Genomic DNA, 25,172 nt, shown 5'->3' with positions numbered 1-25,172 from the left:
CCTGCATTATTCTGGCCAGCCAGAAACAGGCACAAGCGGGGGCTCCACTCCCCGACAGCAATGGACGGGCGAATCGTTCGGCACAGCCCAGGTACCAACCTTTTTCCGTTGCCCCATCCATCCCACAAGCCGGCTGCCTTGACCGGCCGCACAGCATGGGGTTTTGAGGGAGGGGAAGAGCGAGCGTGGTGGTGTGGTTGGTGGTGTGCGTGCGTGTGTGTGTGTGTGTGTGTGTGTGCTCGTGTATGTGAGTGTGTATTGTGCGCTGTACTGTGCTTTGTGCACGCGCTGTGGCAAGCTCGAGTTCAGCACAAGCACAAAAAAATGGTGACGGTGCGTCGCCTGCCTCCAGAGCAAAGGACCAAAGGAGGAGAAGGCACTGCGCTATCGCACCGGTGGGAAAAAAACGGCCAACAGCACTGCATCCACACCGCCTCAATAGGGGGGTGGGCCACGAACAGAAACGAATGGGCTTTTTTTTCTCCCTCTGCTGCGTGAGCCATCAGCTTCCTCCACGCTGGCGCTCCCAAAACCCATCGACTGTTGACAAGTGTCAGTGTCAGCGCCGCGGGCGGGCGTGGTGTGAGGGCCTATGGCCATCTCCTGAGCGCCGCGGCCAATCCGGCCAAAACAGCGCAGCGCCAGGCAGGGGGGGGGGGAGCCACGGAGCGGCGCCAGAAGCAGTCAGAGAGTTGAGCCACTCTCGCCCAGTGGGGCGTCATGACCAGCACGCGGAGCCACCACTTCCCACCACCCCCCAGCCAGCGAATGAGGCCCGCCACAGCCTTCGGTGGGTACGCGGTACGTACCACGGCCCGTCTCCACTGTCACACGTCTCTGGCTGGCTCTCCCGGCCTTCCATGCGCTCGCTGGCATGGATTTCAGCCCAAGCGGGCGTGGAGCTGCGTGTCCGCCTCCATCCAGGAATAACCACGCCCACCCCCCTCCGCTCGGTAGGGGGGCGGACCCCCGTCCCAGGCCCTCGCCGTCTCACGCCCTCGCTCGCACACGTCTGTACCACCTGCAGCAGGCGGCGAGCCGGGAAACGAGACTGTGGGTTCCCCGAATCTTGGGGTTGGAGCCTGATTGATAAAATGCGTGGCTTAGTTTATACTAAGAATACCGACCTACAATACATAAACCCATCCTCTTTCCTCGCATTCCCAGACTGCCGGATGAGCCCCCCTTCTTGATAATACACATCCATCCTCTTCCCTGTCCATCTATCGGGATATCACTCGCACTTCGCCCTCACTCCACGAGCATACCTTAGCTACCTACTACCTACACAGCATAGATCAGCGCTGCTAGCCTGTCTGGTGCCGATCACGTTACTTGACGACTATCAACAACCCGAACCTTCAACAACCAACAAACACCCCTGCGGTGATCAATGATCATGTCATCTCCCACCACTTCAGACTACGAGCGCATGGCGCGGAGGGACTCGTCCTCCAGCACCAAGAGGAGGCCGAGGCTCCTGAGGGCCTGCGTCACCGAGCCCTCGCTGACGGCTTCCAACGCGAGCCGTGACGCCCTCGCCAACCCCCAGTCGAGCCGCCGCGCCACCGACCTGCTGAGCCGCGTGGTCTTCACTGGCGGCTCCTCCCCGGACTCGCTCTACCGCGGCGGCTCCTCCCCGGACTCGGCGTCCCAGAACCCCTTCTACGAGAGGATGGCCAGGACAGATGAGCTGTGCTCGTCGCCCACCTCCCACAGCGAGACCATGGACGACGTCCACACACGTCCCCGTATGTTGAACCCTAGCCACCTTGCCCACTTGGTTGCTTGCAACATCACTCTGACGACCTCTGCAGACGGCTCCGACCGTTACTTCAGCTTCCCCCGGTTCGACACCTGGGAGGTTGATGGCCAGGAGGGCAAGGACGGCAACCTCCAGGCCGCCGGCTGATGGACCAGCCCCCTCGACTCCCACTCGACATCCCTCTAGATCGAGGTAGATGATGAGTGGGGGGTCTATTTTTTCAATATATTTCCACCCCTTCGGCTTTACTTCCTTTCATCACCTTCGTCCTTCCCTTCAAGGAACAGGTCAGCAAAGGCGTTTTTCTCCCGACAGACGGAGCTGGAGAGCAACAGCAACAACGATGCCACGAATCCAACGACAAATGACGACAGAAACCAACAATGAACGAAGCAGCAACAGCCACCTGCTCCTGGGACCGCCCACCCCGGCGCACACCCACTAGCACAAAATCCCCAAGCGACAGACAATATTTCCCGGGGGGAACACACGGAACCGTCTTTGGATGCAAGGGACCACTAGCAGCCACGCCGCGGGACTCTGGACCCAGCGGCGTCGGCGGTGCACCCACCCGCCCACCCACCACCCCCACACCAACCTCGACCGCCAGTTTGTGACATGGCTCCAACAGCGCACGCGAGAAGGAGGGTGGTGGAGCGAGGGCGAGTGAAGAGAAAAGGAGAAGGTGAACGGCGGGCGGGATGCCGGAACTGGAGCTGGAATGGGAAATCACCGATCGCCCATCACAGCTTCGATCTGAACCGAATTCCCGGGGTCGACACGCACGGAAGCCCAAATGGAGTCGGAGGAGACAGACGACCCTGCAACCCGCAGCAACAGAGAGGCGGTGATGATAGGTTCAGCCCAGCACAGCGGTCGCATGTGGGTGGAGCCTGACCACAATCCAGCCAAAGCCAAAAACTTTAGTGCAGCCAAGCACCAAAGAAAGTGGAGGATAAAAATGACAAAAAGAAAAACAAGAAAAAAAAACATACCCTAAATCGTGGGACTATAGTACTAGACTAGCAGATAAACAGACAAAAAAAAATCAAATATTGACACAAACAAGGAGCGCCATTTGAGACCCAGAAGTGCGCGATGTGAGGCAACACTAAACCGAGCACAATGCAGCAGCCACAACGATGGACTAGCGTGCGACCAACAACGAACCACCACAATGGAGGTTTGTGTCACGGCCTGTGCCTTGTGCGTGCCTGGGCTGAGGGGGTTGTCGTCCGGCTCGCCGAAAAAAAGGCGGGCTGATGGCGTTGCAAAAGCTCGATGGGCATGCTCGCCGGGTGACGACAGCCACGCCCGGGGAGGCAGGGCTCGTCCGTCCCGGCTCACCACCCACCACTCACCGTGCTTTCCAGAAGGGTTGTCCTAAAGTCACCCCCGGTCGGTACAGGGGTCCAGTCCGGCTTCCGGGCCAAAAGCAAAAAAAGGGAGCGTAGGAGGAATGCTCTCCCTTGGGAAACGGACGGGCACGACGACGGGCTAACTGTGCCGTGTGCACCTCCCTCCCTTTCCATGTTCCAAGGCAATGCTGCATTGCTGAGCGGTTACACTGTACCATCCTCCCTGTTTCCGGGTGCGTATTATCCTTCTTTTTTCTCTTCCCCAGCCGACAAACAAGGCCTGATGTTCCCATCTTAGGGAAGTGATCATCGCCTACGGGTGGTGCTGTCAGAGTGAGCGCACACGGCGCGCGCGAACGGAAATCAGGGTGGAAGGGTGGTCTGAAGCAAGGGCCCTGGGGTGCTTGGTGTCGGAGCTGTGGAGAACCCGTGTTTGTGTCCACCTCCCTTGAAGTCTGTCGATTTCTGTTTTGTGCCTTTCCATGCATCTTTTTTTTTACCTTTATCCCTTGGCCGGATTCCATTCCGCGGGTGGAGCCGACCACGGACTGCCTCTTTCCTCTCTCGGTGTTCCCAGCCCCTCTCTCCAAACTCAGGGTCATGGCACCGAGCATCCGAACTGGGAACTGCGACAGGGTCCAAGCCGGCTTTCCCCTCTGCGTCTCCTGCCCGTAAGAACCAGACGGCTTTGTTGATTGAGGATGTGGGCGAGACTGGCTGGAGGGAGGGTTACGGGTGGCGAAGGTGAGCCAAAAATGGAAGTAAAAACATGAATAGAATAAAAACATGATAAAGGTGCCGGTTACACGCAAATAGAAATAATACCCAATGCTTCCGGGAGTTGACACATCCCCCTCAGCCAACAACAAGAAGCGACCCTTCGGTCTCTTCTGGAAAACCTGGCGAGCTGGCGAAACGAACGTCAAAACCGCCCGGTCATTTCTCTCCTCGTTTCCACCCTTCACTTCACTGTCTTTGCGTTTCTTGTTTTGAGGGCCCGGCATCCACTACCGCTCCGTAGCAAAGCCATCTTCCGTCTCCACTCTCCAGCACGCGCTTTCAGGGTTGGACCTCCTTGTGCTTCCCATCGCTTAGTGGGAAGGACCCCTCAGCCAATAGGTCCATGGAGCACCTCAACAAGGAAAACAGACGTTGGGAAGTGAGGAGAAACGCGCCGGCCGACGGCCCAGAACGCCAGAGTGGCGAAGAGGTTTGGTGATTCGCAGACGGGATGAGCAACATAGCGGGGCCGGTTATGCGGTTGACTTAACAACACGAGGATGTCCGTTGCTCGTGATGAGGGGTTCGTCGCTTGCCGCCGGAGCTTTGCAATTAGTACAGTGTGCCATTGCCGCGATATCAACGGGGGCAGCCTATAATCGACTCCAGCAACATTGCTCAAGGAACACTGCCATGCTACCCATACGCACATTGTCTCAGCGTGCGAGTCGGATGGCGGGTGGGAGGCCATTTTGCAGGAGACTTGACCGTGGGAAGTGAACTTGGTCCCTCGATGGAAGATCCTTTTGCAAACACTTGAGGTTCAGTCCAGGAGAGACAATCACCCCTCAAGGTATGGGAACGCAGCGCACAACGCACTGAAGTCTGCCATGAGAAGCCATCCATTTCAGTAAACACGGACCTCAAAACCCAGGCCGGCGCACAACGGCACTCCGAGAAGCAGACCACCGAGAGAATCCGAGGTGCATTGAACCTGACCATGGCTGTCTGAAGGCCCGCCGGCCTTGGGTGTCTCCCACCCGCTGCCGTCTGCATCCACTGCCGAGATGTCGAGTCTGCGAGCAGGGGCTGGGCAGACGGCAGCAGACGGCGCAGTGGGGCTGGAAATCCATGGCTGATGATAAGATACGGGCGTGGCTGGACGGGCTACCCACTCCTGTGGCTCACTTCCCTCACCAGCCTCAATCGAGGGGAGAGGAAGCACCTTCCACCCAAAGCCCTAATGCGGCAACAGCCAATCACGTGGGCCCGCCCGGCGGCGGCCGTCCCACCTTTGGGGTTTGCAAGTGGGCGGTGGGCTTTGCCAGACAGTTTTCCCACACAACCTGAATTTTATTGCCAGACCAACAACTCGACGACCATCACAACCACCGCGCCCTGACCTTTTGCACAATTGTCCACCGTCGAGACAAGACCGTGCAAAGATGGCTGTCGGAAAGTACGAAATCCCATGCCCCGTCGCATGCGCCCTCCGCCGCCTGTCGACGCCGCAGATCCGAGCAAAAAATTACGCCGGCCGATGATGGGCGGCGGCAGCGCAGAGACAAAATATCGACAACCACCAAGGACCAATATGGCTGACTCGGCTCTCCCCGTAGGAACAAGAGATTGTCCAAGGGCAAGAAGGGCCTCAAGAAGAAGACCGTCGACCCCTTCTCCCGCAAGGACTGGTACGGTATCAAGGTCAGTGGATATGGACCCGGAGCAATGATGTGGTTGCCAGTGCGGGCGCTGCAAACTCGGATGCTTCCTTGGCACGCGACGGCCTCAATTGCTGACATTTGAGCTTCTTTGAACAACAGGCTCCTGCGCCTTTCAACATCCGAGAGTAAGGCATACCCGAACATGCCCTCGCGCCGACGACGATATATGGGCGGCTGTAATGCAGACATGCAGATATGTCGGGATGGGCAGCATGACGCACCTTCGAACGAACCCTCAGGCTGACGCAGTTTTTTCCCCCTACTACTCAGTGTTGGCAAGACCCTGGTCAACAGAACGACGGGTCTGAAGAACGCAAACGATGCCCTGAAGGGCCGCATCTTCGAGGTATCGCTGGCGGATCTGCAGAAGGATGAGGACCATGCTTTCCGTAAGATCAAGCTGCGGGTTGACGAGGTCCAGGGCAAGAACTGCCTGACCAACTTCCACGGCCTGGACTTCACCTCGGACAAGCTGAGGTCGCTGGTTCGCAAGTGGCAGTCCCTGATCGAGGCCAACGTCACGGTCAAGACCACCGACGACTACCTGCTCCGCCTCTTCGCCATCGCCTTCACCAAGCGCCGGCCTAACCAGATCAAGAAGACCACCTACGCCGCCACGTCGCAGATCCGTGCCATCCGGAGGAAGATGACCGAGATCATTCAGCGCGAGGCCTCTACCTGCACCCTGCAGCAGCTCACCAACAAGCTGATCCCCGAGGTCATTGGCCGCGAGATTGAGAAGGCCACCCAGGGCATCTACCCTCTCCAGAACGTAAGGACAAACTTGACCATGGTGGTATCTGTTTCTCTCGAGACTGACTCCTCATCTCTTGCAGGTTCACATCAGGAAGGTCAAGCTGCTGAAGCAGCCCAAGTTCGACCTTGGTGGCCTGCTGGCGCTGCACGGCGAGTCGACCACGGATGAGCAGGGCCTGAAGGTTGAGCGGGAGTTCAAGGAGCGTGTTCTTGAGGATGTTTAAAGAGGTGGATGGTGAATGGTCCCTAGTTGGTAAAGGAAACGGCACGGACACGGTTTTATTTTATCAAGCAGGCACCTCTCTTCTTTTGAGGGTAAAATGGGCATTTGGGGGTCTTGCTTTTTGTCTCTTCGGGTTGCATTTGGCGTGGCAAGATCATGGTACATCCAGTCGTAGTACCCTTCTCCACAACCCCCGATGTGTGTGCCATCGTTGTCATTCACGGCGTACCTATGAAATGGGAAAAGGGATATGAACTGAGCTGGACGGGTCTCGAGTGAGTGGGTGGGTGAGTGAGTGAGGACCCACGGGCCACATGTCAACCTGGGCGGGTGTGGGCTTGTCGTATGTCTGCCTAGGTTGTGTGCTCTCGCAAGCTGTTGGTGGCCTATCCATAGTTTCTAGCCTTTTCGGGCAATCTGGAAGTCCTGCTACTTTAGCTGGCGTGGCCATAACGCGGTGCCTACTGGAGACGGAGCAGTTCACCGAGGCATATCTACTGGACCAAGGCAGCAAGTCGTCTCACTAATATGCTAGCTGCCTGAATAGCCACATGGCCGATTTCTGTGGGTGATATTTTGGTCACGACCATGCAAACCCCTAGCGTACCGTTGGATGCGAGCATGCATCACGACAGTGAGTCCGTCTAGCACGGCAGCACGAGATGATTCAACGGCCGAGGGGGGAGGCTTAGGGCCTAAGACGGGAGTGGATAGGCAGATCGTGTTCTGGAATGATGAACGATCAGATCGCGGGGCGCTGAGGCGACTCGGGGTTGGCAGCGAACCGCCGACTGACTCGGCTGGCTTGAGCTCGCCTGGTGGTTCTCGTGTTTTTTTTCCCCCTCGCTCTCATCATCTCTCCTAGCGCGCGCATAGGTACGTGCTGCTGGCAAAAGGCCCTGGAAGAGGCGGGCAATTTTTTTTATTTTTTTTTATTTCTTCTTTAACCCACGACGCTTGCCATGGCCGTCGATATTCCGGCGCCCGCCACCAAGGACACATACCGACAGTAGCTGGTTGGAAGTCGGGGTTTGGTGTTTGTTGGGAGACCCAGGGGGCCAGGCCAGACCAGCGCGAACGGTTCTGGGGGGTTTGGAGCAGAGACCCTGGTGGTTTTGTTCAATTTTCCTCAAGTGACGACGGGCAGGGGCATGCCCGGCCATCGTTGTTGGCCCTTTATTGCGACTCTCCGGCGCGCGCGGCAGGGGAGACAAACACGATAAACAAACAAGTAGCGTCGTCCCAACTAGGACGTCATAGACTTGGCCAGAGAAGTGGTCATGCGACTCTTGGGAAAATTCACGGCTTCCTCTCTCACTTGGGCTACCTGCACAGCAGGATACACACGCCCACATCTTTGCCACTTCTTTCAGTCTCAGTCTCGGTGCCAATCTCCCTCTCTCTCCAACGGGCTTTTCACATATCATCGCCATTACAGTCGTCTAGGTGACTTACACCGCACCCAGCCAGAGCTGAGACCGATCTATACCTTTCAGAACCTGAAAGACCGACTGACTCCTTGCGCTAGCCATAGCCGCTCGATCCGAGAGCCCGGTGGCCGGGACCACGGCATTAGTGACCTGAGGTTATTGGCCGCCTGCCTGGAGCAAAAGCAGCGAGCGTCCAACACACCAAACACAAGCACGACGCACAAACACGCCCACGTCGGCCGCCGCCAGCGTGCTACAGCGCCAGTAGCGCGGCCGCACAGCGCACAGCGGACCAAGAAGTCCCTAAAAAAAAAAAAGAAGACTCCACCCCCACCTACAACCAAGCCTTTGATAAGGGGTAAAGCATAAACCGTTGAGAGGAGCTACCGCACCTCAGGTGTCGCCGTCGCCGTCGTCGTCCATCTCTTTGTTTTCATGGTTGCTGTTTTTGGGTGTTTGGGCAGAACGGTAAACCAAACAACAAACAGGAATCCTGCATTTGATTGAGTTGGCTCGATTGGAGCTGCTCCTGCCAACTGTTTTTTTTCTTGTCTTTTCTGTTGGACAGGAGCGAGACACGGGACGACACCTTGATCTCTCGGCCCCGCTGTTGGCCAACTGGCAGGGACAACTGGACAGGGCCGGGAAGCTTGCAAGCACGAATCTCTCGCCGTCAAAAAATCGAAGGAAAGGAGCCCCGTGACCTTGGTGCTGCCGCGTTTTCGCAGCTCGGCCTAATCGACGCTACGTACCTCTTTATTCCCCCTTTTTTACTTTTTCTTCTTCCTCGTCTCCTTTTCCATTTCCATACCCTTCTTGCGCCGTACCCTCCTCCCTGCACTCCCTTCTCGTCTGCTACACGAGCGACAAACTTGAGGGGGAACCAGCAAGGGAGAGCGAGCTCGACAGACGGGGCGTCGCCGAAGAGGGGGGGAGAAGGCAGTCGCAGCCACGTATCTTGACGTCTGCCCCCGTGGCACGAAACGCGGCAGAGAAAATGGTTCTGTCAGAAGATTCGCTGCCGACCATCAAGGTCCTCCTGATCGGGTCGTCCAACGTTGGGAAGTCGGCGCGTGAGTAACCTCTGCCGCTCTGCTTCCACGGTTCTGTGGCCTACATTGTGCTGACCTGCCGAATCCGGCGAGTTGCAGTTTTGACGAGGTACTGTGATGACCAGTTTGAGTCCGAGTCCGCCACAGCAACCATCGGTATCGATTTCAAGGTACGGCTGCCCTGCCATTGACCGCTCTGGGCGGCGTAGCACACATATTGCCGTTCCTTGCGCTGACACTCTGGCTCGAACCGTCCCCGGTATAGATCAAGAATTTGTCGGTCCGCGGCAAGGCATACCGGCTGACCCTGTTCGACACTGTAAGCTTCGCATCTGCCCGCTACCCATTTCCCCCTCTGTATAACTTGCTTCCGTCCACGCGCGTACGCCGAGACTCACACGATCGCTTCCATCCCCCAGGCGGGTCAAGAGCGGTTCCGCACACTGTCGACGAGCTACTACAGGGGCGCACACGGCGTCATACTGGCCTACGACATCTCGAGCAGGAAGTCCTTCGCCGACATGGAGAGGTGGTTCGACGAGGCCGAGTCCAACACGGTGTCCGAGGTGGCCCTGTACCTCGTCGGCACCAAGCTCGACAAGGCCGCCACCAGCAGGGCCGTGTCGGCCGAGGAGGGCCTGGCGCTCGCCACGGCCCACGGCGCCCTCTTCTGCGAGGCGAGCGCAAAGACGCGCGAGAACGTGCGCAAGCCCTTTATCGAGATCGTCAACCAGATCGTCCAGGACCCGGTGCTGCTGCACCGCCGGGCGGCCACCATGAGGAACACGGTCGCCGTCGGGGTGAACGACCAGTCTTCTTGGGTGCCATGTTCATGCTAGGCTCGGTTGGCTTCTGTTACCTGTTTAATCTTTCGCTTTTCGCCCACACCATCATCGTATCTCTGCATTTCTTTTTTGCCGGTTCCTATCGTTTTGGTTCCTGGTGTTGGGCATCGGACCACGTCCGGTCTCATCAATGATACCCGGTATTGCTTGCTCCAGTCTCCCGATCGCCCGCGGTCCTACTTTGCGTACTTTTTCATGTTGCATATTGTATATGGAGTTTATCCAGGCAATATTACATGGTAATCCTCTCGTGGCCTTCGTTTCCAATTCAGAACTTGGGCACATTTGAATCCCCAAAAGTGGCCATCCTTTGGTGTCACTCCCTCTCCTTTGGGTCCAAGAATCGCACAACAGCTACATCATACGTGCCAGCCAGGTCAGTTAATGCCGGGACGATGGGCAACAACACCGGCAAAAAAAAAACAAACACGAACCTTGCCTAAACTCTTCGGGCTTCTCCGAGATGAGCCAGTGGCCGGCATCGATGTCGACGAGCTCGAAGCGGGGGAAGAACTGGCCGACGATGGGGAGGGCCTCGTCGGCAACGTACTTGCTCTTGGTGCCACGCACGAAGAGGGCGCGCTTGTTGAACCGGGCCTCGTCCGGGTTCTTGTAGGGGAAGTCGCCCATGTGGTCCAGGGCCTTGGCCAGCACGGATAGGGGCACGCGGAACTTTTGCGTGTCGTCGCTACCGGCGGAGCGGTGCAAGTTCCCGAGGAGGAACTGCCTGACGGGGAGGGACTTTTTTTTTTTTTTTCGTTGTCGTTGTCAATTTTCATGGACGACAGGGACAAGGACACAAGGAGGCAGAGAGAGCAACAAAATATATATAAAAAAAACACCCACAGACTCGTACGGCTCGAGAATCTTGTCGGCCTCGGACTGGCGCTTCACGCCGGCCTGCTCAATCTCCTTCATACCGCGGACGTACTTTGCAAAGTCGCTGCTGATGGCGGCGTCGACGGGCGCGTTGTCGACCGACACGACGTCCTGCACCAACTCGGGCGACCGGAGGGCCAGGGTCATGGCCGTCTTGGCGCCCCTTGCGTTGGTGTTGGTGTGTGAGTAGACGTGTAGGTGCAAGTGTGACAAAAAAAAAAGAAAGAAAAGGAAAAAGAAGAAAAAGAAGAAAACGTCTTACATGGAGTGGCCGATCAGCGTCGGCTCCTGGAGGCCGTGCTCCTCGATGAAGCCGGCCACGTCGTCGGCCATGGCCAGGTAGTCGTGCCGCGGTGCGTGGGGTGAGTCGCCGTGGTTCCTCAGGTCCTGGAAGGCTCTGGGGCGTCAGGCTTCGTGGGAACAGGCGGGCAGACGGCAGCGGGCGTCCCTCCACCATGCAGCCAAGGGGTAAGAGGTTTTTTTTTTGGTTTTTTTTTTACCAGGACATAGACGTGCCTGCCCAGGTCACGGGCGAGAGCTCTGGGTTTCTGGTCAGCCTTCCTGTGCTCATCTATTTGTGGAGGGAAGGTATCCCATATCACTCTCCCTTCACAGTGGCGGCTAGCAGCAAACAACTCACTTACTGATACTCCTGTTGTTCTTCTTGGACCCAAACAGCCCGTGCAGGAACAGGATGGGCGACGTCTTGGCGTCGGCCACGGGCCTGGCCGGCTCGTGGTGGTCAAAGGCCAGCCGCAGCCTCGTCTGCGCGCGCGCCGAGTGCGAGAAGGGGGCCGTGGCCGCCAGGCTGCCGCCTCGCATAATCGACGCCGCGGCGGCACCGAAGCGAGCGCCGCCGCTTCGGAGGAGTAGCAACGCCATCGTGGGTGTGGTATTTGACGCGGTGACGCCTGTCGGATCTCCTGAAAAAGACAAGGGTTTACAGAGATTCCCCGCTGGTTGTCCTGGATTTAATCGCTGGATGTAGACTGGGCGGGAGATTGTTTACTATCCCCGACGTCGGGGAGGTTTTCTTATTTTTCCTGCTGGGTGTCGAAATTTCGTCACTGCTCCCTGGACCTGGCCTTCTTATCTTTTTTTTCTCCACCATAACTCACCACAAGCACAGCGCCCACACACCCCCCAGCGCGGCGAGAGCTACCCCCTAAATCAGACTGCCGTTGAAGCCATCCATTTGTATCTCCCCTTTGCGATTTACGGTATGTGACATCTATCACCACAACGAAGCCCTGCGGTTTTGGAATTATCCCTCGTTTTTTTCTTGGTCACAGACACTCTATCATTTCCCTCATGTCCATTGATTATCCCCTCTCTATCCCCTGTTCCATAATCCCAATCTCCCCTCGCCCAACATCAACCCCAGCTCAGCCCTTCTGGCCCTCACCACCATTGTCAATCTTCCACTGCTTGAACCAGGCCTCGACGCGGTCGACGTTGCTCTCCATCTCGTCGGTCGTGTTGCTCTGCAGCTCCACCACGATCTCCTCGTCGTACGAGTCCCGCGCCTCCTGCAGGAGCACCTCCATGATCTCCGAGTCCAGGTTCTCTTGGAGCTTGGCCTCGGGGTATTTTCTGTGGTGTGTTTTTTTTTTTAGCTTGCTGCTGCTGCTGCTGCCGCTGCTTTTGGTTGATGATAGCAAGACGGTCGCAAAGAAAATCACCCACCTCTCGGTCAGCCTGTCGTAGAGCGTCGTCGAGTCCACCCTCAGCACCACGACGAGGTCGATCCAGCTCTTGGGGAACAAGTCGCAGGCGTGCCAGTCGATTATGCAGCCGCCAGCCTTGGCCTCGTCCTCTATGGCGTCGAGCAGCTGTTTGTCGGGTTTGTGTGTCCGAGTAAATATCGTTAGCTAGCCCTCCTTCAGTCTTCTTTCTTTTATTTTTGCCCTTTTTTTTTTTACTTGGATGGGAACAACACAAGAGAGAGTCCGGGCCAACCTTGTCCTCGTCTACGATCCAGCTCTGGTACTCGTCGTCCCAGCCCTCGTGGCACTGCTTGTCCTTGACGACGTGGTTGACCGAGAGGTGCTTGAGCCCCGTCCGCTGCGCTAGCACCTCGCAGTGCGTCGTCTTGCCCACGCCGGGCGTGCCCGTCACGATAATGTTTGGTAAAGTCCGGGACATTTTTTTGTTTTGTGCTGTCTTTGGGATTTGACTTTTGTCTCGTGTCTCTTTTCCCCTCCTGGGCATTTGTATGCCCGACTCCCCGTCCTTTTGTCGAATATCTGTTCTAGGCTTCTTTTTGCCGTCTCTAGCTTTTTTCCTCTTTCTTTTTTGTTTAGCAGTTTCTCAGTTGACTGGGAGCAAGCAGTTTTTGGCAATGGTGGATACCTCATCCACCCCTCCCGGAGGAGAAAAAAAAAAGCCTAGGGAAAAGAAAAAAGCATTCCCGAATCACGTGCACATTTTGCACACGATGCAACCGCTGTGTACGGTGCACCCTTAACTTTATCTTCGCCTACATCCATTGTTTTGTACCAGAAGATAGATTTATACTATAAACCGTACCATCCCTCTGTCGACCCGCCTGTCGACTTCCACATGAGGGGCATACCTGGGTCGGCACCTGGCCACCTAGCCAAGCGGTCGAGGGCATTGCGAGGTATTTTCAAGTGGTGGCGTATCTACATGGGATAGCAGTACAGATGAATGTTTACATGCAAAGAGCCATCTGCTTGCTGCCTTTCCCTATCTTGAAATGCCAGCCAGCCAGCTAGCCAAACATGCATCCGCAGTCCCCTTTTGCTATTCCTCTCCCCTACCTATCACACTCGTCCCACATATCATGACCCTCGCTACAGTTTGCTCAGGTAATAGATGCGAACAGCATTCAATCCCGGAAGAGAAAAGATATTGAAAAAAAAGTATAGCCCTCCCACCTAATGAGTATAAAGACGCCATAGCTTGTACCCCACTCATTCTCTAGCCGTGAACCATGCCATCCTAAGGGTGTGACCGACTCCATGCGCATGGGAAAATAGCCAAAAGTGCCAAGCCCGTTTTACAAAATGAGGACGAGAAGACTTTGAAGCACTTGGCTTGCCAGCCGAGCACCCCTTGAGAGAGCACAAAGAAGCCAGATCTGGGGCTTCATATCTCCCTGATCCGAGGCAGAGGTATGACAAGAGGAAGCTCAGGCCCGACAAGGCCATGATTCGCCGCCGGCATTTTCCACGACCTTGCAAACGACGAGTCAGAAGGGAGAAGGTGGCACAGTGGCAAACGAGGACGAGATGGAAGATTTAACAAGAACATTATACAGCGAAAGCCAAGGTTCTTTTCCGGGCAGGCTGGAGCGAGACAGTGGCATCGTATCGGCACTGGCGGTCCCCGATTGACGAGACAGGGACAGCGCCAGGCCTAGCCACACCGCGAGGTTGGAAAAAAAAAATAAACAAGTTACTAAGTAATGGGCGGGACTTTCTCACCCCCAACCCGGTCATGGTCGTTATAATCGTCGTATTTGCTCATCGTGGCGCTGACGGGAGGCCGGGGCGAGCGAGACCGGGCACGGGGCTCAAAGAGCCGGCCCGGACACGGCGGGTCCCTAGCACTCCACCGCGCAAACACCACCGACTTGGGCGAAGCCGCTGCCGTGGATCTGGCCAAGTGCGATCCTAACCCTGGCGTCACCCACTAGGCGCTTGCGCCGATGGGCTCCTGCGCCTCAAGCGTCTCCTCGACCTCTGTCAGCTCCTCGGTGGAGCCGTCATAGTCCTCCTGCATGTCGAGCTTCTCCTGCTGCGCAATCGCCTGCGCCGACACGATCTCGGCAAGGCGCTTGAGCCGAGGAGTTTGCAGCCCTGTACGTTAATGGTCAGCAAGAGTCCGCCGCGGGATATCTTAGTTTTGGCCGTGATATACGGGGGACACGTACATGATGGGGTATACGTCTCCAGGGCGGTAATGACCCTGGGCTCGGCGATCTCGTAAGGACCGCTGTCCTCCATGTCGACGGCCTGCAGGAGCAGCACATCACTCTTCTCTGTCACCCTCGAGGCGACAGCCTTCATGATCTCGCCATTGATGGGCTGCTCGTAGTCCGCAACCAGGTACTGGTTAAGCAGCTTCTGGATCTGGTTGGGAGAGAGCCTTGATTGGAGGAAAGAAATCATACAGTCAGCACGAGATCACACATGCGCACAGCTAAGCCGGAGTGACCAGCAAACCAAGGGGTAACTCACATCCAGCAAATATCCTGAATGATCTCAATGTCGTTCAGGGTAGCCTTCTTAAGCTGCAGAAGCTTGGTTGCTTGCTGTAAAGGGGTAGGTGATTATCGAGTTAGATATCGCACCGACTTTGGGACACAGGTAAAACATGGGGTATATAGAGGGAGAGAAGGATGCACAACTTACCATCAAGTGCTCAAGCTGAAGGGTGCCCTCGGGCATGTCGTGGCTCTTGCACCACTCCTCGATGCGGGTGATGTTGTAGTTGATCTGCAGACCACGCTTCCACGACAGGAAGTTGCGGCGCATCAGCAGGTCGTTGAAGGCGGTGACGCCGACCAGACGCAGGAGCTCCGTCACCGTCTGGGTGATGATGGTGTCCTCGAGGTAGAAGGCCTTCATGGCGCGGAACACGCTGTTCAGCAGGCTGAGCAGGTTGTCCATGCTAAAGGCAGGCGCCGAGTTGGTCTGGAGCAGCTTGCCCAGGAACCGGCTGTTCTCGTTAGTAACGAAGCCAGGAAGCGACTGCGACTCGATGATTGCGGGGATGATCATCTTCTGCAGCTTCTTCTTGAGCACCTTCATCCACGTGTGGTAGATGTTGAACTCGAGGCTCTCCAGGTCGTGCTTAACAATCTCCAGCAGACGGTCGTACTCGTAGTTGTCAGTCTTTTGCGCCTCGTACCAGTCCTCGGCGAGGAAGACGAACGAGAGCATCTCGTGCACGTTGGACAGCCAGAAGGCGCCGGGGTTGATGGCGTCCTCGCCGTCGTGCTGCATGACCTCCTGCTGGATCGACTGCATCACGTTGGCCAGGAACCGCTCCGACTCCTTGACGAAGCCGTTGTTCCACATCTCCGACGTCACCAGGTTGATCAGGTACGACGGGAACAGCACCTCCTTGTCCGATGGCGGCGGGTTGGTGTTGGGCGACGGGATCTTGAGGTTGCGGATGAGGCCGACCGTGACCTCCTCGTTGAGGCCATCCTCGTCGGCGAGCAGCGACTCGAGCTCCATCTCTATCGTGTCGGCGCCCGCCACAAAGGTCGAGCCCGAGAGGTGCTGGCGCGTGTTGCCCGTGACCGCCATGGAGACGGGGCGCGGGTTGTAGGCCATGCTGTACCTGTCCATCTCCCTCGGCTCGGCGCCGGCGCTGCGTCGCTTGGGCTTCTTGGACGAGACGAGGTTGATGAGGCCGTTGGCGATGGCCGGGGCGACGCCGCCGTTGGCAGCGTCGCCGTTGGCGATGGGGGCGCTGCGCCTCGCCAGCTCCAGCTGGTCCTGGAGGTCGACCAGCTGCTGCCTGAGGTTGTTCTTCTCCGCCTCGGAGCGCGTCACGTCCTGCCTGGCCTGGTCGAGCTGCGTGCTGGTGGCCCGCAGCGAGTCCTTGAGCTCCGCCTCGGCCGCCTGCATCCTCTTGACGTTGGCGGCCGACTCGTCGAAGTTGGCCTGTAGCTTCGTGAAGTCCTGTTCCAGCTGCTCCAGCTTGGCCGCCGCGATACCGGCCTGGTTCGCCTCCGTCTGCAGCTCCTTGGTCCTGACCTCGAGCGCGTTGTGCCTGCTTTTCCACGACTTGATCTGGTTCTCGTAGTTCTCCACCTGGGTCTTGAGGTCCTTGTTCTGCGCCTTCATGGTGCCGAGCGACTGTGTCAACTCGACCACCTTGTTCTCCAGCTTGTACGAGATCTGCTTGAGGTCGCGCGCCTCCTCCCTGACCTTCTTGTACTCGCGACGCGCTGTCCTTCCGCGCCACAGGCTCTGGATGAGCGTGACCTTCTTGCGGTACTGGCGCCACGAGCGGAGCTGCCTCCTCGACCGCCAAACCCTCTGGATGAGAAGGGCGGCGTTGCCAACACGGGTCTCCATGATCTCCTTCCTACGCAGGTAGCCCTTCATGGCCGCTTGTATGTGGACGATCTCGGCGCGGGACTTCAGGAACGCCTTGCGCTGCTTGTAGCCGCGCCAGACCCTCTGGATGGTGGTGGCAGCCTTGGCGATGCGCATCTGCTGCGCCGCCTTGCGGGCCCTGGCACCCCTGAAGATGGCCTGCGAGCGGATGATGGCCTCGCGGGTCCGGAGATACCTGCGGCGGTAGTACCTAGCCCGCAGGTTCTTCTGGATCATGATGGCCGAGTCGTTTAGCTTGTTCGTCCTCAGGTTCTCCAGGAAGGCGAGCATGCCTGCGCGGAAGAAGATCTTGGTCAGGCCGAGTTGGTACTTGTCGGTGCCCTTGGCACCCGTGCTGTTGCCCAGGGCCGTGGACAGGATGGCGTTGGCCATGGGCCTGATCTCGGCAGTCCACTGGCTGGACGGGACCAGCATGTAGTAGCGAAGCGCAAACTCCTCGTACGTCCACCTGGTCGGGTAGCCGGCAGTGCTAATGCGGACCGTCTCGAGGACACCGCAGGCCCTCAGCTGACTGAGAACCATGGGGCCCTCGAACTTCCAGGCCTCCTTGGCCTCGTTGGGCTTGATGCACCTGATGTAGTGGACATCAGTGTTGCTGATGGTGTTCATCAGCTCGATGAGCGAGGAGCGGAAGATGCCTCCCAGAGTCGGCTTGCGGTTCACCGCGACACCAATCTTACGACCCGCCGCGGGCTTCACGGCCGACGTAGTCGCCGACGCCAGATCCTTCTCGCGAACAGCCGAGGCAGCGTCCAGGACCTGACCCAGGAACTTGTTGCTCGAGGCCCTGAGGACCGCCATGTGCTCGTCCGGCACGGTATCGCGGTTCTTCTCGATGAAGCCCTCGGACTCGTACGTAACGTCGACGGCATAGTGGCAGACGGTGAAGGCCGACTTTCCGAACCTAGGCTTCTTGTAGAACTTGTGCTTGTCGCCCGAGTAGTGGTGGTGCAACTTGTTCACAAACTGCTCGTCGGCGCCCATGGGAAGTCTCGACTCCTCGTCCAGGAGCGACAGGATGCCCAGCTTGCCTTCGATCAGGTCGATGCAGGGCTGGTTGTCGGAGAAGTCGATGAAGGTCCAGTCGATCTGCTCCCTGAGGTACTCCTCCTGCTCCAGCTTGAAGACGTGCTGGTTGAACTCTTGCTGCAGCTTCTCGTTGGCATAGTTGATACAGAACTGCTCAAACGAGTTCTTGGCGAAGTGCTCGAAACCGTAGATATCCAGGACACCGATGAAGGACTTGACGCGGTTGAGGACCTCGTCCGTGGCCAAGCTTCGGTTGATGATGTCGACAAGCCAGTCGAACAGGCTGGAGTAGATGAACTTTGCGACCGAGTCCCGCACAACGATGGCCTGGGCCTGCGTCAGGTTAGAAGTGATCTTTTCACCCCTAGTGACAAGCTGCTTCTTGACGATCCACTTGGCGAACTCGCCGGCGTTGATACCCAGGATGGCGCAGGCGCGCTCCAGGGAGGGCTCGGTCGGGGCCAGAACACTGTCGGTCCTCGAGGCACCGATCTTGACGTTGCCGAGGTGGAGCAGGCCTGCCAGCAGCTTGAAGATCTCGTCTTGCTGCCCCTCGTCGACACCAATCGTCTTGAGCGAAGCCTTTGTGGCATGGAACTCGGCCTTGTCGTCGACGCCGTCGATGGTCGGGGTGTTGCCCTGGTTCAGATACTCGAACTGCTCGATCGGCAGGATTCCCAGCTCCTCGCGCTGCCGGTCCGTCACACCGGCCACCATCTGGTAAAAGATGTGGTAGTTACGCTCCTTCAGAGGCTGGAAGTTGAGACGTGACCGCTCGAGCAGGTAGGTCCTGATCTTGGCACCGATGATGTTGGTCTGGGAGTCGAACATGATCTCGATGTACTTTCCGAAGCGCGACGAGTTGTCGTTCCTCGTGGTTTTTGCGTTTCCGAAAGCTTCCATGATGGGGTTGGTGGCCAGAATCTGCTCCTCCGTCTCGCTCATGGCCTCGGCGCCTTTTTTGGACCGTCCGCCCGGGTTGTCGGGCGATTCTCTGGTGGCAAAGTATCGCATGATGTACTTAGCACTGACTGTCTTGCCGGCACCGGACTCTCCAGAGACCACGACAGTCTGGTTCTTGTTATCTCTCAACATGTCCATGAAGGCCTCCTCGGCGATGGCGAAAAGGTGGGGCGCTTGGGTTGCCCTCTGCTTCCCGGCATAGACCTGAACCATGCCGGGGACGTAAAGGGAGTCGACACGGGCGAAAGGGTTCGCCGCTATTAGTACTATGCCCGAGTATGTATAAATCTCCTTCTGTGCATATCGAAGGCGGATGGCCTGGAGCACTGCAGAGCGGGGCGGTCAAGGCCAGCGTTAGTCGTTGCCCGTGTGCGGGAGAGCGAAGCAGGGCGCAGGGATGCATACCAGCCGGCTCGTTCAGGTGCGAAAGGTTCGTCAGGTCATCGCTGGCCTCCAGCATGGTCGGGTTCATCAACGGCGGTAATGCGGGGTCGGAACCGTTCTGGAGGCCCTCGAGGCTAACGGTGACGTCTTTGGACTATGCGACATGGCGCCGGACGTAGAATGTTAGAAGTGGCGGTCATGTTTTCCCTTGGGCAGCGCGAGCATCGCTACCCAGACAGGAGCGGTCGGCGGTGGGAGGTGAGGGGAGGAGGGGGGGTCTGCAGACGTACCGAGCCATCCTCGAGCTTGAATGTGAGGATCACCTTGGAGCCATCGACCTTCTTGTTGACCACCTCGGAGGCGACCCAGCCCTCGGCGGCGTCGGGCTGCCAGGCCCTCGTCCCGACATCGTACGTCTCCGACATGTTGTGCGGATGGGGGCGGCGGCGGCGGCAGCAAGACCAAGTCGGCTCGGTGCACTACCTGGTCGTGGGGCCACGGGCGGGCTCGAGCTTGTTGGGGGAGTATTTCCCGCGGGACTCGAGGCCCAAGAGCGAAGCAAGCAAATAAGGCTGTTGCAACGAATGTGCAGCCGGCGGCACGGCGCGACGGGACAGGACTTTGATCAGGAGCTGCTGGGAGGCGGGCGAGGTGCAGCAGGAAGGAGGGTGTCGAGTCGGGGCGGTGGCCACAAGTCAACAGTGGAGGCGGGAGCAGGCAGGCGCCTCTGCGGGAGACATTCGTGTAAAGTAAAAAAGCGGACACATGAAACCAGACAAAGAGATGCTGGCCGGAACGAAGAGAAGCCCAGGGAAAACACGCAGCCCAAAAAAAAAAAAAGAAGAGGGAGAAATTCCCGGGCCGGGAGCAGACCGTGGTGTGGATGGCCAGTTCCAGTGTCCTTTGGAGCCAAACGATGTGACGCGGTATAGGGTGGTGGTGGTGGTGGGAGGTGGTGTTGGCAGTGAGGCAGCACAGGGAACCAGGCGAGCGGCCGGGAGGTTTATTTCACGTTGCATGTGCAGCCCGCACTGTGACTTAGTCCTGAATCGATGTCCGCCAGCGCCTGGCAAAAGGGGCTTCGATTATTACTGGGGTTACTGGCAGAAAAAAAAGTTGAGGGTCCCCCAGCTCAGTCGGGATTGGTCTTGAGCGCACACAGCTCCACGAGAGAAGTTGAGGGCTGGCGGGCAGTCTGATAGTGGTGGCTGCAAGGGGCAGGTGCAGCGCTATCAAGCCAGAGTTGCTGCCAAAAACAGTTAGGAAGCCTCGGACCTGAGATGGTTTGTTTTGGCAGTCTGCTAGCCGCACTCCCGACACATGCCCATTCAATCCGAGCCTCGTGCTTGTTTATTGTTATTGATCTTTTTATTTTATCCCTGTGTCCGCCCACGACCTCACCGCCTGTCCACCGCTGAGGTGCAACGACCGATGCAGCAGCCCTGTCATTGGCTCTACTGTGAATCTTGGCCTTTGCTTCCCGCCTCCCTAAATGCAGTTGCCGTTTACCTAACTACCACTTTTCTCTATTCCCTGGCCTCGCCTCGTGCTTCTGCTCTATTCGTTCGGTCCTCAAGCTCATCTTCCCCTTCGCCTTTTTCTCGTCCTTCTCCTTTTTCTTTCCCTTTTTCTTTTAGTCTTGAATTACCGTGGTTTTGCTTCACGAGGCGTTCCACCTGCGACAAAAAGGAAGCAAAGGTGACAAGTCAACCAATAAGGAAAGAGATACCCCGCCGAGTCGGAGAAGCAGCATGTCCCTCCCACCAGACACGCAGCAAAACGAGGCCACATGGTCGTGCCGAGTCGTTCCAAGCCCAGGAACGGCCTCGCAGCCTCTCAAACCTTCACCAGTGTTTTTCCTCTGCATGGAGCCAGCGTGGAATTGTTCGCGTGCATTCGAGGCTAGCATTGGGCGCCCCGCCCTCTTGGCGTCCGCTTTTGGTGACTCGAAAGGGTCGATTGGATCCCCCACCCTAGGTGGGTGTTCGCTTTTTGTGATCCACAGACCACAGAAAGAAAAAGAGAGGGTCCCAAGGGAAAAACAAAAATGGCTTGATCACCCGCCTTTTTCTTCAACACCCCGGCAGCCGGGTTGGCATGGGTCCTTTCGGGGCTGGTGTTGCCGATCCCGGGTGGCCCCATTGGGGTGGCTGGTAGGTGCGAGCAAGCGAATAGGCGAGTCCGCCCGCTGGGATCGGTGAGAACACTGGAAGGCCATGTGTCGGCCAGCGATCATCATTGGTGACGTGCTCCCGTGTCGATGGAATGCCAATCCGTCCATCATTTACATCGTCATCCACAAGAGAGGGTGTGTTTGACAATGGCCTCGTGTGTCTAGAGCCCGTCGGGACCTCCTCGAAACGCGCATTGTCTGTCTGTTTCCTGCTCGCCACTGAATGTGGGCTGCAATCTGATTCGACGCTCATGCCGAACGCCTCCATCAAATCCGTCCATGAGCTAGGTGCCTGGGTTACATCTATGTCTCGTGTATGTTGACGTATATATACCACCTCACAATTGCTCTTGCCGTCACCGATGCCTTCTTGGGGAACACCGCACCCCAGAGGCTACCTTCTCACGATTTGCTATTATTTTGTAAGTAGGCTGCTGGTGGCAGCCATAATGTTTCGAAACCCGTTGGCGGAACGCGCCATCTGAAGATCCAATCCTCCCATGGCCCCTTTCGGCCTGGGATGGCGGCCCTTCCAATTTCCCACCGGCACTGTGGCTCCTCTCCACGGCCTTCCCCGAGTCCGCGACGGCGCCATTCCTGGCAAAATCGTCCTGCTTGGAAACAGCTGTGCTTCAGATTCTCGAGCTCCTCCGCTCAGCCACCCCCGAGGGCACCTTCCGTCGGCTTGGCGTTAGCCCTTGGCCGGCCGTCACATCCCGAGCAAGCCATTCAACCACCAGCCACATGAAAATGAAATTAGTTTCTCTTTACTGCTTGTCGTGATGACATAGCCTCCCTGAGTAGTCTCGGTGTTGATGTGTCCTGGCAAACACCCTATTCCTTTTCTGGTCTCGATGTTGATCCTGCTGATCTTTCCATTGTGATATGCTTTCCCAAGGCATAAGGCTGAATATTGTTGAACTATATCATTCATTCATGCGACCCATCCACGCTCTCAACTTTTGTTGCTCCCCATCCTTTTGTTTTCGTTCTCCGTCTCCTTCCTGTTTTTTTCTGAGCCATCCCAATTTTAACATGGATGCGATATTGGGTAGGGCCCGCCGGGGCACATGGATGATCCGAAAGATCCCCATTACCACACGCATGGGTTAGCCCCAACCCTACCCCTGTTGCCGTTCATGGTTCGTTGGTTCGTTCGCCTGTTTGTTTGTTTGTTTGTTTTTGTTTTCATCCCCCAACTTTTACCCGCTCGTAGTCTATACTTCGTAGCGATCGGGATCAGAAAAGAACCCGGGTCATGATCCGTGCTGTATGCCTGGTTAGTAAACCGCCCCGTGCCGACACGCGATACTTTGGAACAACAACAAGGGGCGCGAGCGGGCCTGCTTACAGCTGAGAGCCTCAAGGGCATCGTGTATCTCCTTGATGTCACCTTCCTTGACATCGCTGATGTCGGCCATCAGGTAGGCAATGTCGCCCCTGCTGTCCGAGATCTGCTTGTCGACGTTGTGATCCCCGAGGATCTCGTTGACCTTGCGCAGCACACCGGGAACGTTTCGGTGAATGTAAATGACACGGCCGTGGTTGGGCTCCTCTAGGGTTAGCGAGCGCAGGTTGACCTCGGGCAGGTTGACACTGCCAAGGGTGATGCCCTGGTTGATATAGCGGACTAGAGCATCGCCGACCTCGGCACCGATTGCCCGCTGGGCCTCCTCGGTGCTGCCTCCGATGTGCGGCGTCAAGATGAGGTTGGACAGCGTGCGCAGGTCCTCGGCCCACGTGTTCAGCGTCTGGTTGAAATAATCACCGTTGGCTGCGGGCTCGTTGGGGTACACATCGAGGGCGGCGCCGGCGACCTTGCCGGCGCGCATGGCGTTGACCAGTGCGGGGATGTCGACGACGGAGCCTCGGCTCGCGTTGATCAGGTATGCGCCGTCCTTCATGAAGCTCAGCTCGCGGCTCGAGATCATGTTCTTGGTCTCGGGCGTCTCGGGCACGTGCAGAGTCACAAAGTCGGCCTCACCCAGCAGCTCCTGCAGGTTCGCAACCTGTCGCGCCTTGCCCAGGGCCATGAGCGTCACAACGTCGTAGTAGATGACCGACATGCCCATGGCCTCGGCCAACACCGAGAGCTGTGAGCCAATGTGGCCGTACCCGACGATACCCAGCGTCTTGCCGCGGATCTCCCAGCACTTTGAGCTGACCTTGTTCCAGGTGCCGCGGTGCATCTCGCTGGAGCGGTCGCCCAGCTGCCGGGCGAGCGTGATGGTTTCAGCGATGACCAGCTCCGCCACGCTGCGCGAGTTGGCAAAGGGGGAGTTGAAGACAGCAATGCCATGGCGCGCCGCAAAGTCCAGATCCACCTGGTTGGTGCCGATGCAGAAGCAGCCAACGACAAGGAGATTCTTGGCTTCGCTCAGGACCTTCTCTGACAGCTTCGTCTTTGAACGGATTCCAATGACGTGCACGTCACGGATCTTCTCGATGAGCTGGTCCTCGGACAAAGACGTCTTGTGGGCCTCTACCTGGTATCCCTGTTCCTTGAGGATGTCCTGGCCACTCTTGTTGACGTTTTCCAACAGGAGGATCTTGATGTCGGTGGTGTTGAAGGGCTTTAGCGGCTTGGCCGTGGCCCTCTTAGGGGAGGCAAACGCAGAGCGACTCGAGGGTGGTGAAAACGTCGAGGGTGATGTGGAGACGGCGACAGTGGATGGGCCATTCCTCCCCTGGGAAGAGAGGATATCTCTAGGAGCCGCCATTGCTGTTGTGACGCAGTTGATGACTGTGAAGTGGTGTGGTTTAAAGTCCAATGTCGAACGGGAGCCTCCTTTTGCTGCCACTTGTACGAAGCGTCTTGTTCAGTTCCTAGAAAGTAACGGCTCCGATCCGAGCTCGTAAGTATTTCCAGACAAAATCCTTATGCCTTTTGAGAAGGTGACAGGCACCGCGGATGTCAATTGCAAGAATGAGACGGCGTTTTGTGTCTTGATGAGTAGAGTCAACCCAAATTGATGGTGGGGTCGGTTCGCTCTAGTGCCCAGTTTTGTCATCAACGTTGGCAAAGAATGAACGCGGGTGCGTGGGATGGCGTGCTACATGTGGAAGTGCGGCGGGGCTGGCCAGAATAATTTTTTTCTTCCCTCACTTCGTTGGAGGATTTCGCATCGGGCAGATTTCATATGTAACATGAATGAATAATTCCGCGCCGAGCATCGGAGCCAGCTTCCTGGGTGTCCAACCTCAGCTATGGGGCAATTGGATCTTTGCGACCTGCATGTATACGGCCTGCTTCTGAGCCATCCTGTTGTGACTTACACGGCATCTGAGGGGAACGTGCCAGATCTTGACCGCGACATGCTCGGCGATCAGAACCATTTTATTCGAACCAGACTTTGGGGAATATCGGAACGGCAAAGCAGGAATTCGGATATATCCAGAGCTAAGGGTTATGTATGACGCATCCCCTGTCACTCCAACTGAACCGGCTCGCCATGGCTTCCCAAGAGGTTGCGGCTCCACGGCGGGATTTGAAGCACCAACCTTTGAAAATTGGCACTCGAACCACGCCAGCAATAGTCTCGGTGCTGTATCAGACACGTGGGGGTCCTTTGAGCAACCATTTGCCCGAATACATCATGCTGAATAGAGTGCCCTTCAGTGCATTCCTGTTGACGAGTTTTGCCCTAGACCCCAACAACCTGGAAACCGAGTGCCGCAGCCATGAGTGAGAACCGCTGTTATGCCTGTTTTCTTCATCCGAAGTGTCCCATTCCACTGGTTCTTCCGCCGCGCCGTAAAAACCCCCCCCC

At 57.2% G+C, this 25,172-nt stretch overlaps 7 protein-coding genes across 7 annotated transcripts; 3 read left to right on the top strand and 4 right to left on the bottom strand.

Moving 5' to 3' along the window:
* Nucleotides 1-983: 983 nt before the first annotated feature.
* On the top strand, nucleotides 984-2,354 carry GGTG_06178 (hypothetical protein). The gene is made up of 2 exons (XM_009223992.1): nucleotides 984-1,751; nucleotides 1,818-2,354. Exons 1-2 carry the CDS (start codon nucleotides 1,394-1,396, stop codon nucleotides 1,910-1,912), a joined length of 453 nt encoding a protein of 150 aa, XP_009222256.1. The 5' UTR covers nucleotides 984-1,393; the 3' UTR covers nucleotides 1,913-2,354.
* Nucleotides 2,355-5,124: 2,770 nt separating this feature from the next.
* GGTG_06177 (40S ribosomal protein S3aE) lies at nucleotides 5,125-7,075 on the top strand. The gene is made up of 5 exons (XM_009223991.1): nucleotides 5,125-5,302; nucleotides 5,463-5,547; nucleotides 5,667-5,692; nucleotides 5,838-6,339; nucleotides 6,404-7,075. Exons 1-5 carry the CDS (start codon nucleotides 5,289-5,291, stop codon nucleotides 6,545-6,547), a joined length of 771 nt encoding a protein of 256 aa, XP_009222255.1. The 5' UTR covers nucleotides 5,125-5,288; the 3' UTR covers nucleotides 6,548-7,075.
* GGTG_06176 (rab protein) lies at nucleotides 6,996-10,796 on the top strand. Its single transcript, XM_009223990.1, has 5 exons — nucleotides 6,996-7,992; nucleotides 8,075-9,049; nucleotides 9,128-9,198; nucleotides 9,294-9,347; nucleotides 9,448-10,796. Exons 2-5 carry the CDS (start codon nucleotides 8,974-8,976, stop codon nucleotides 9,865-9,867), a joined length of 621 nt encoding a protein of 206 aa, XP_009222254.1. The 5' UTR covers nucleotides 6,996-7,992; nucleotides 8,075-8,973; the 3' UTR covers nucleotides 9,868-10,796.
* Nucleotides 10,009-11,837, bottom strand: GGTG_06175 (hypothetical protein). The gene is made up of 6 exons (XM_009223989.1): nucleotides 11,393-11,837; nucleotides 11,253-11,292; nucleotides 11,015-11,139; nucleotides 10,720-10,915; nucleotides 10,308-10,614; nucleotides 10,009-10,227 (listed from the first exon to the last, which is right to left on the bottom strand). The coding sequence occupies exons 1-6, from the start codon at nucleotides 11,632-11,634 to the stop codon at nucleotides 10,190-10,192; spliced, it is 948 nt and encodes a 315-aa protein (XP_009222253.1). The 5' UTR covers nucleotides 11,635-11,837; the 3' UTR covers nucleotides 10,009-10,189.
* Nucleotides 11,838-11,889: 52 nt separating this feature from the next.
* On the bottom strand, nucleotides 11,890-13,082 carry GGTG_06174 (hypothetical protein). The gene is made up of 3 exons (XM_009223988.1): nucleotides 12,712-13,082; nucleotides 12,439-12,584; nucleotides 11,890-12,345 (listed from the first exon to the last, which is right to left on the bottom strand). The coding sequence occupies exons 1-3, from the start codon at nucleotides 12,961-12,963 to the stop codon at nucleotides 12,138-12,140; spliced, it is 606 nt and encodes a 201-aa protein (XP_009222252.1). The 5' UTR covers nucleotides 12,964-13,082; the 3' UTR covers nucleotides 11,890-12,137.
* Nucleotides 13,083-13,219: 137 nt separating this feature from the next.
* Nucleotides 13,220-20,230, bottom strand: GGTG_06173 (hypothetical protein). Its single transcript, XM_009223987.1, has 6 exons — nucleotides 19,520-20,230; nucleotides 19,251-19,383; nucleotides 15,132-19,171; nucleotides 14,958-15,031; nucleotides 14,651-14,865; nucleotides 13,220-14,576 (listed from the first exon to the last, which is right to left on the bottom strand). Exons 1-6 carry the CDS (start codon nucleotides 19,652-19,654, stop codon nucleotides 14,410-14,412), a joined length of 4,764 nt encoding a protein of 1,587 aa, XP_009222251.1. The 5' UTR covers nucleotides 19,655-20,230; the 3' UTR covers nucleotides 13,220-14,409.
* Nucleotides 20,231-22,082: 1,852 nt separating this feature from the next.
* Nucleotides 22,083-24,366, bottom strand: GGTG_06172 (D-3-phosphoglycerate dehydrogenase 2). Its single transcript, XM_009223986.1, has 2 exons — nucleotides 22,754-24,366; nucleotides 22,083-22,670 (listed from the first exon to the last, which is right to left on the bottom strand). The coding sequence occupies exons 1-2, from the start codon at nucleotides 24,120-24,122 to the stop codon at nucleotides 22,642-22,644; spliced, it is 1,398 nt and encodes a 465-aa protein (XP_009222250.1). The 5' UTR covers nucleotides 24,123-24,366; the 3' UTR covers nucleotides 22,083-22,641.
* Nucleotides 24,367-25,172: the final 806 nt, after the last annotated feature.

Source organism: Gaeumannomyces tritici (assembly GCF_000145635.1).
Source record: "Gaeumannomyces tritici R3-111a-1 unplaced genomic scaffold supercont2.3, whole genome shotgun sequence".
Taxonomy (NCBI): domain Eukaryota; kingdom Fungi; phylum Ascomycota; class Sordariomycetes; order Magnaporthales; family Magnaporthaceae; genus Gaeumannomyces; species Gaeumannomyces tritici.
This window is presented reverse-complemented; position numbering and strand designations above follow the sequence as displayed.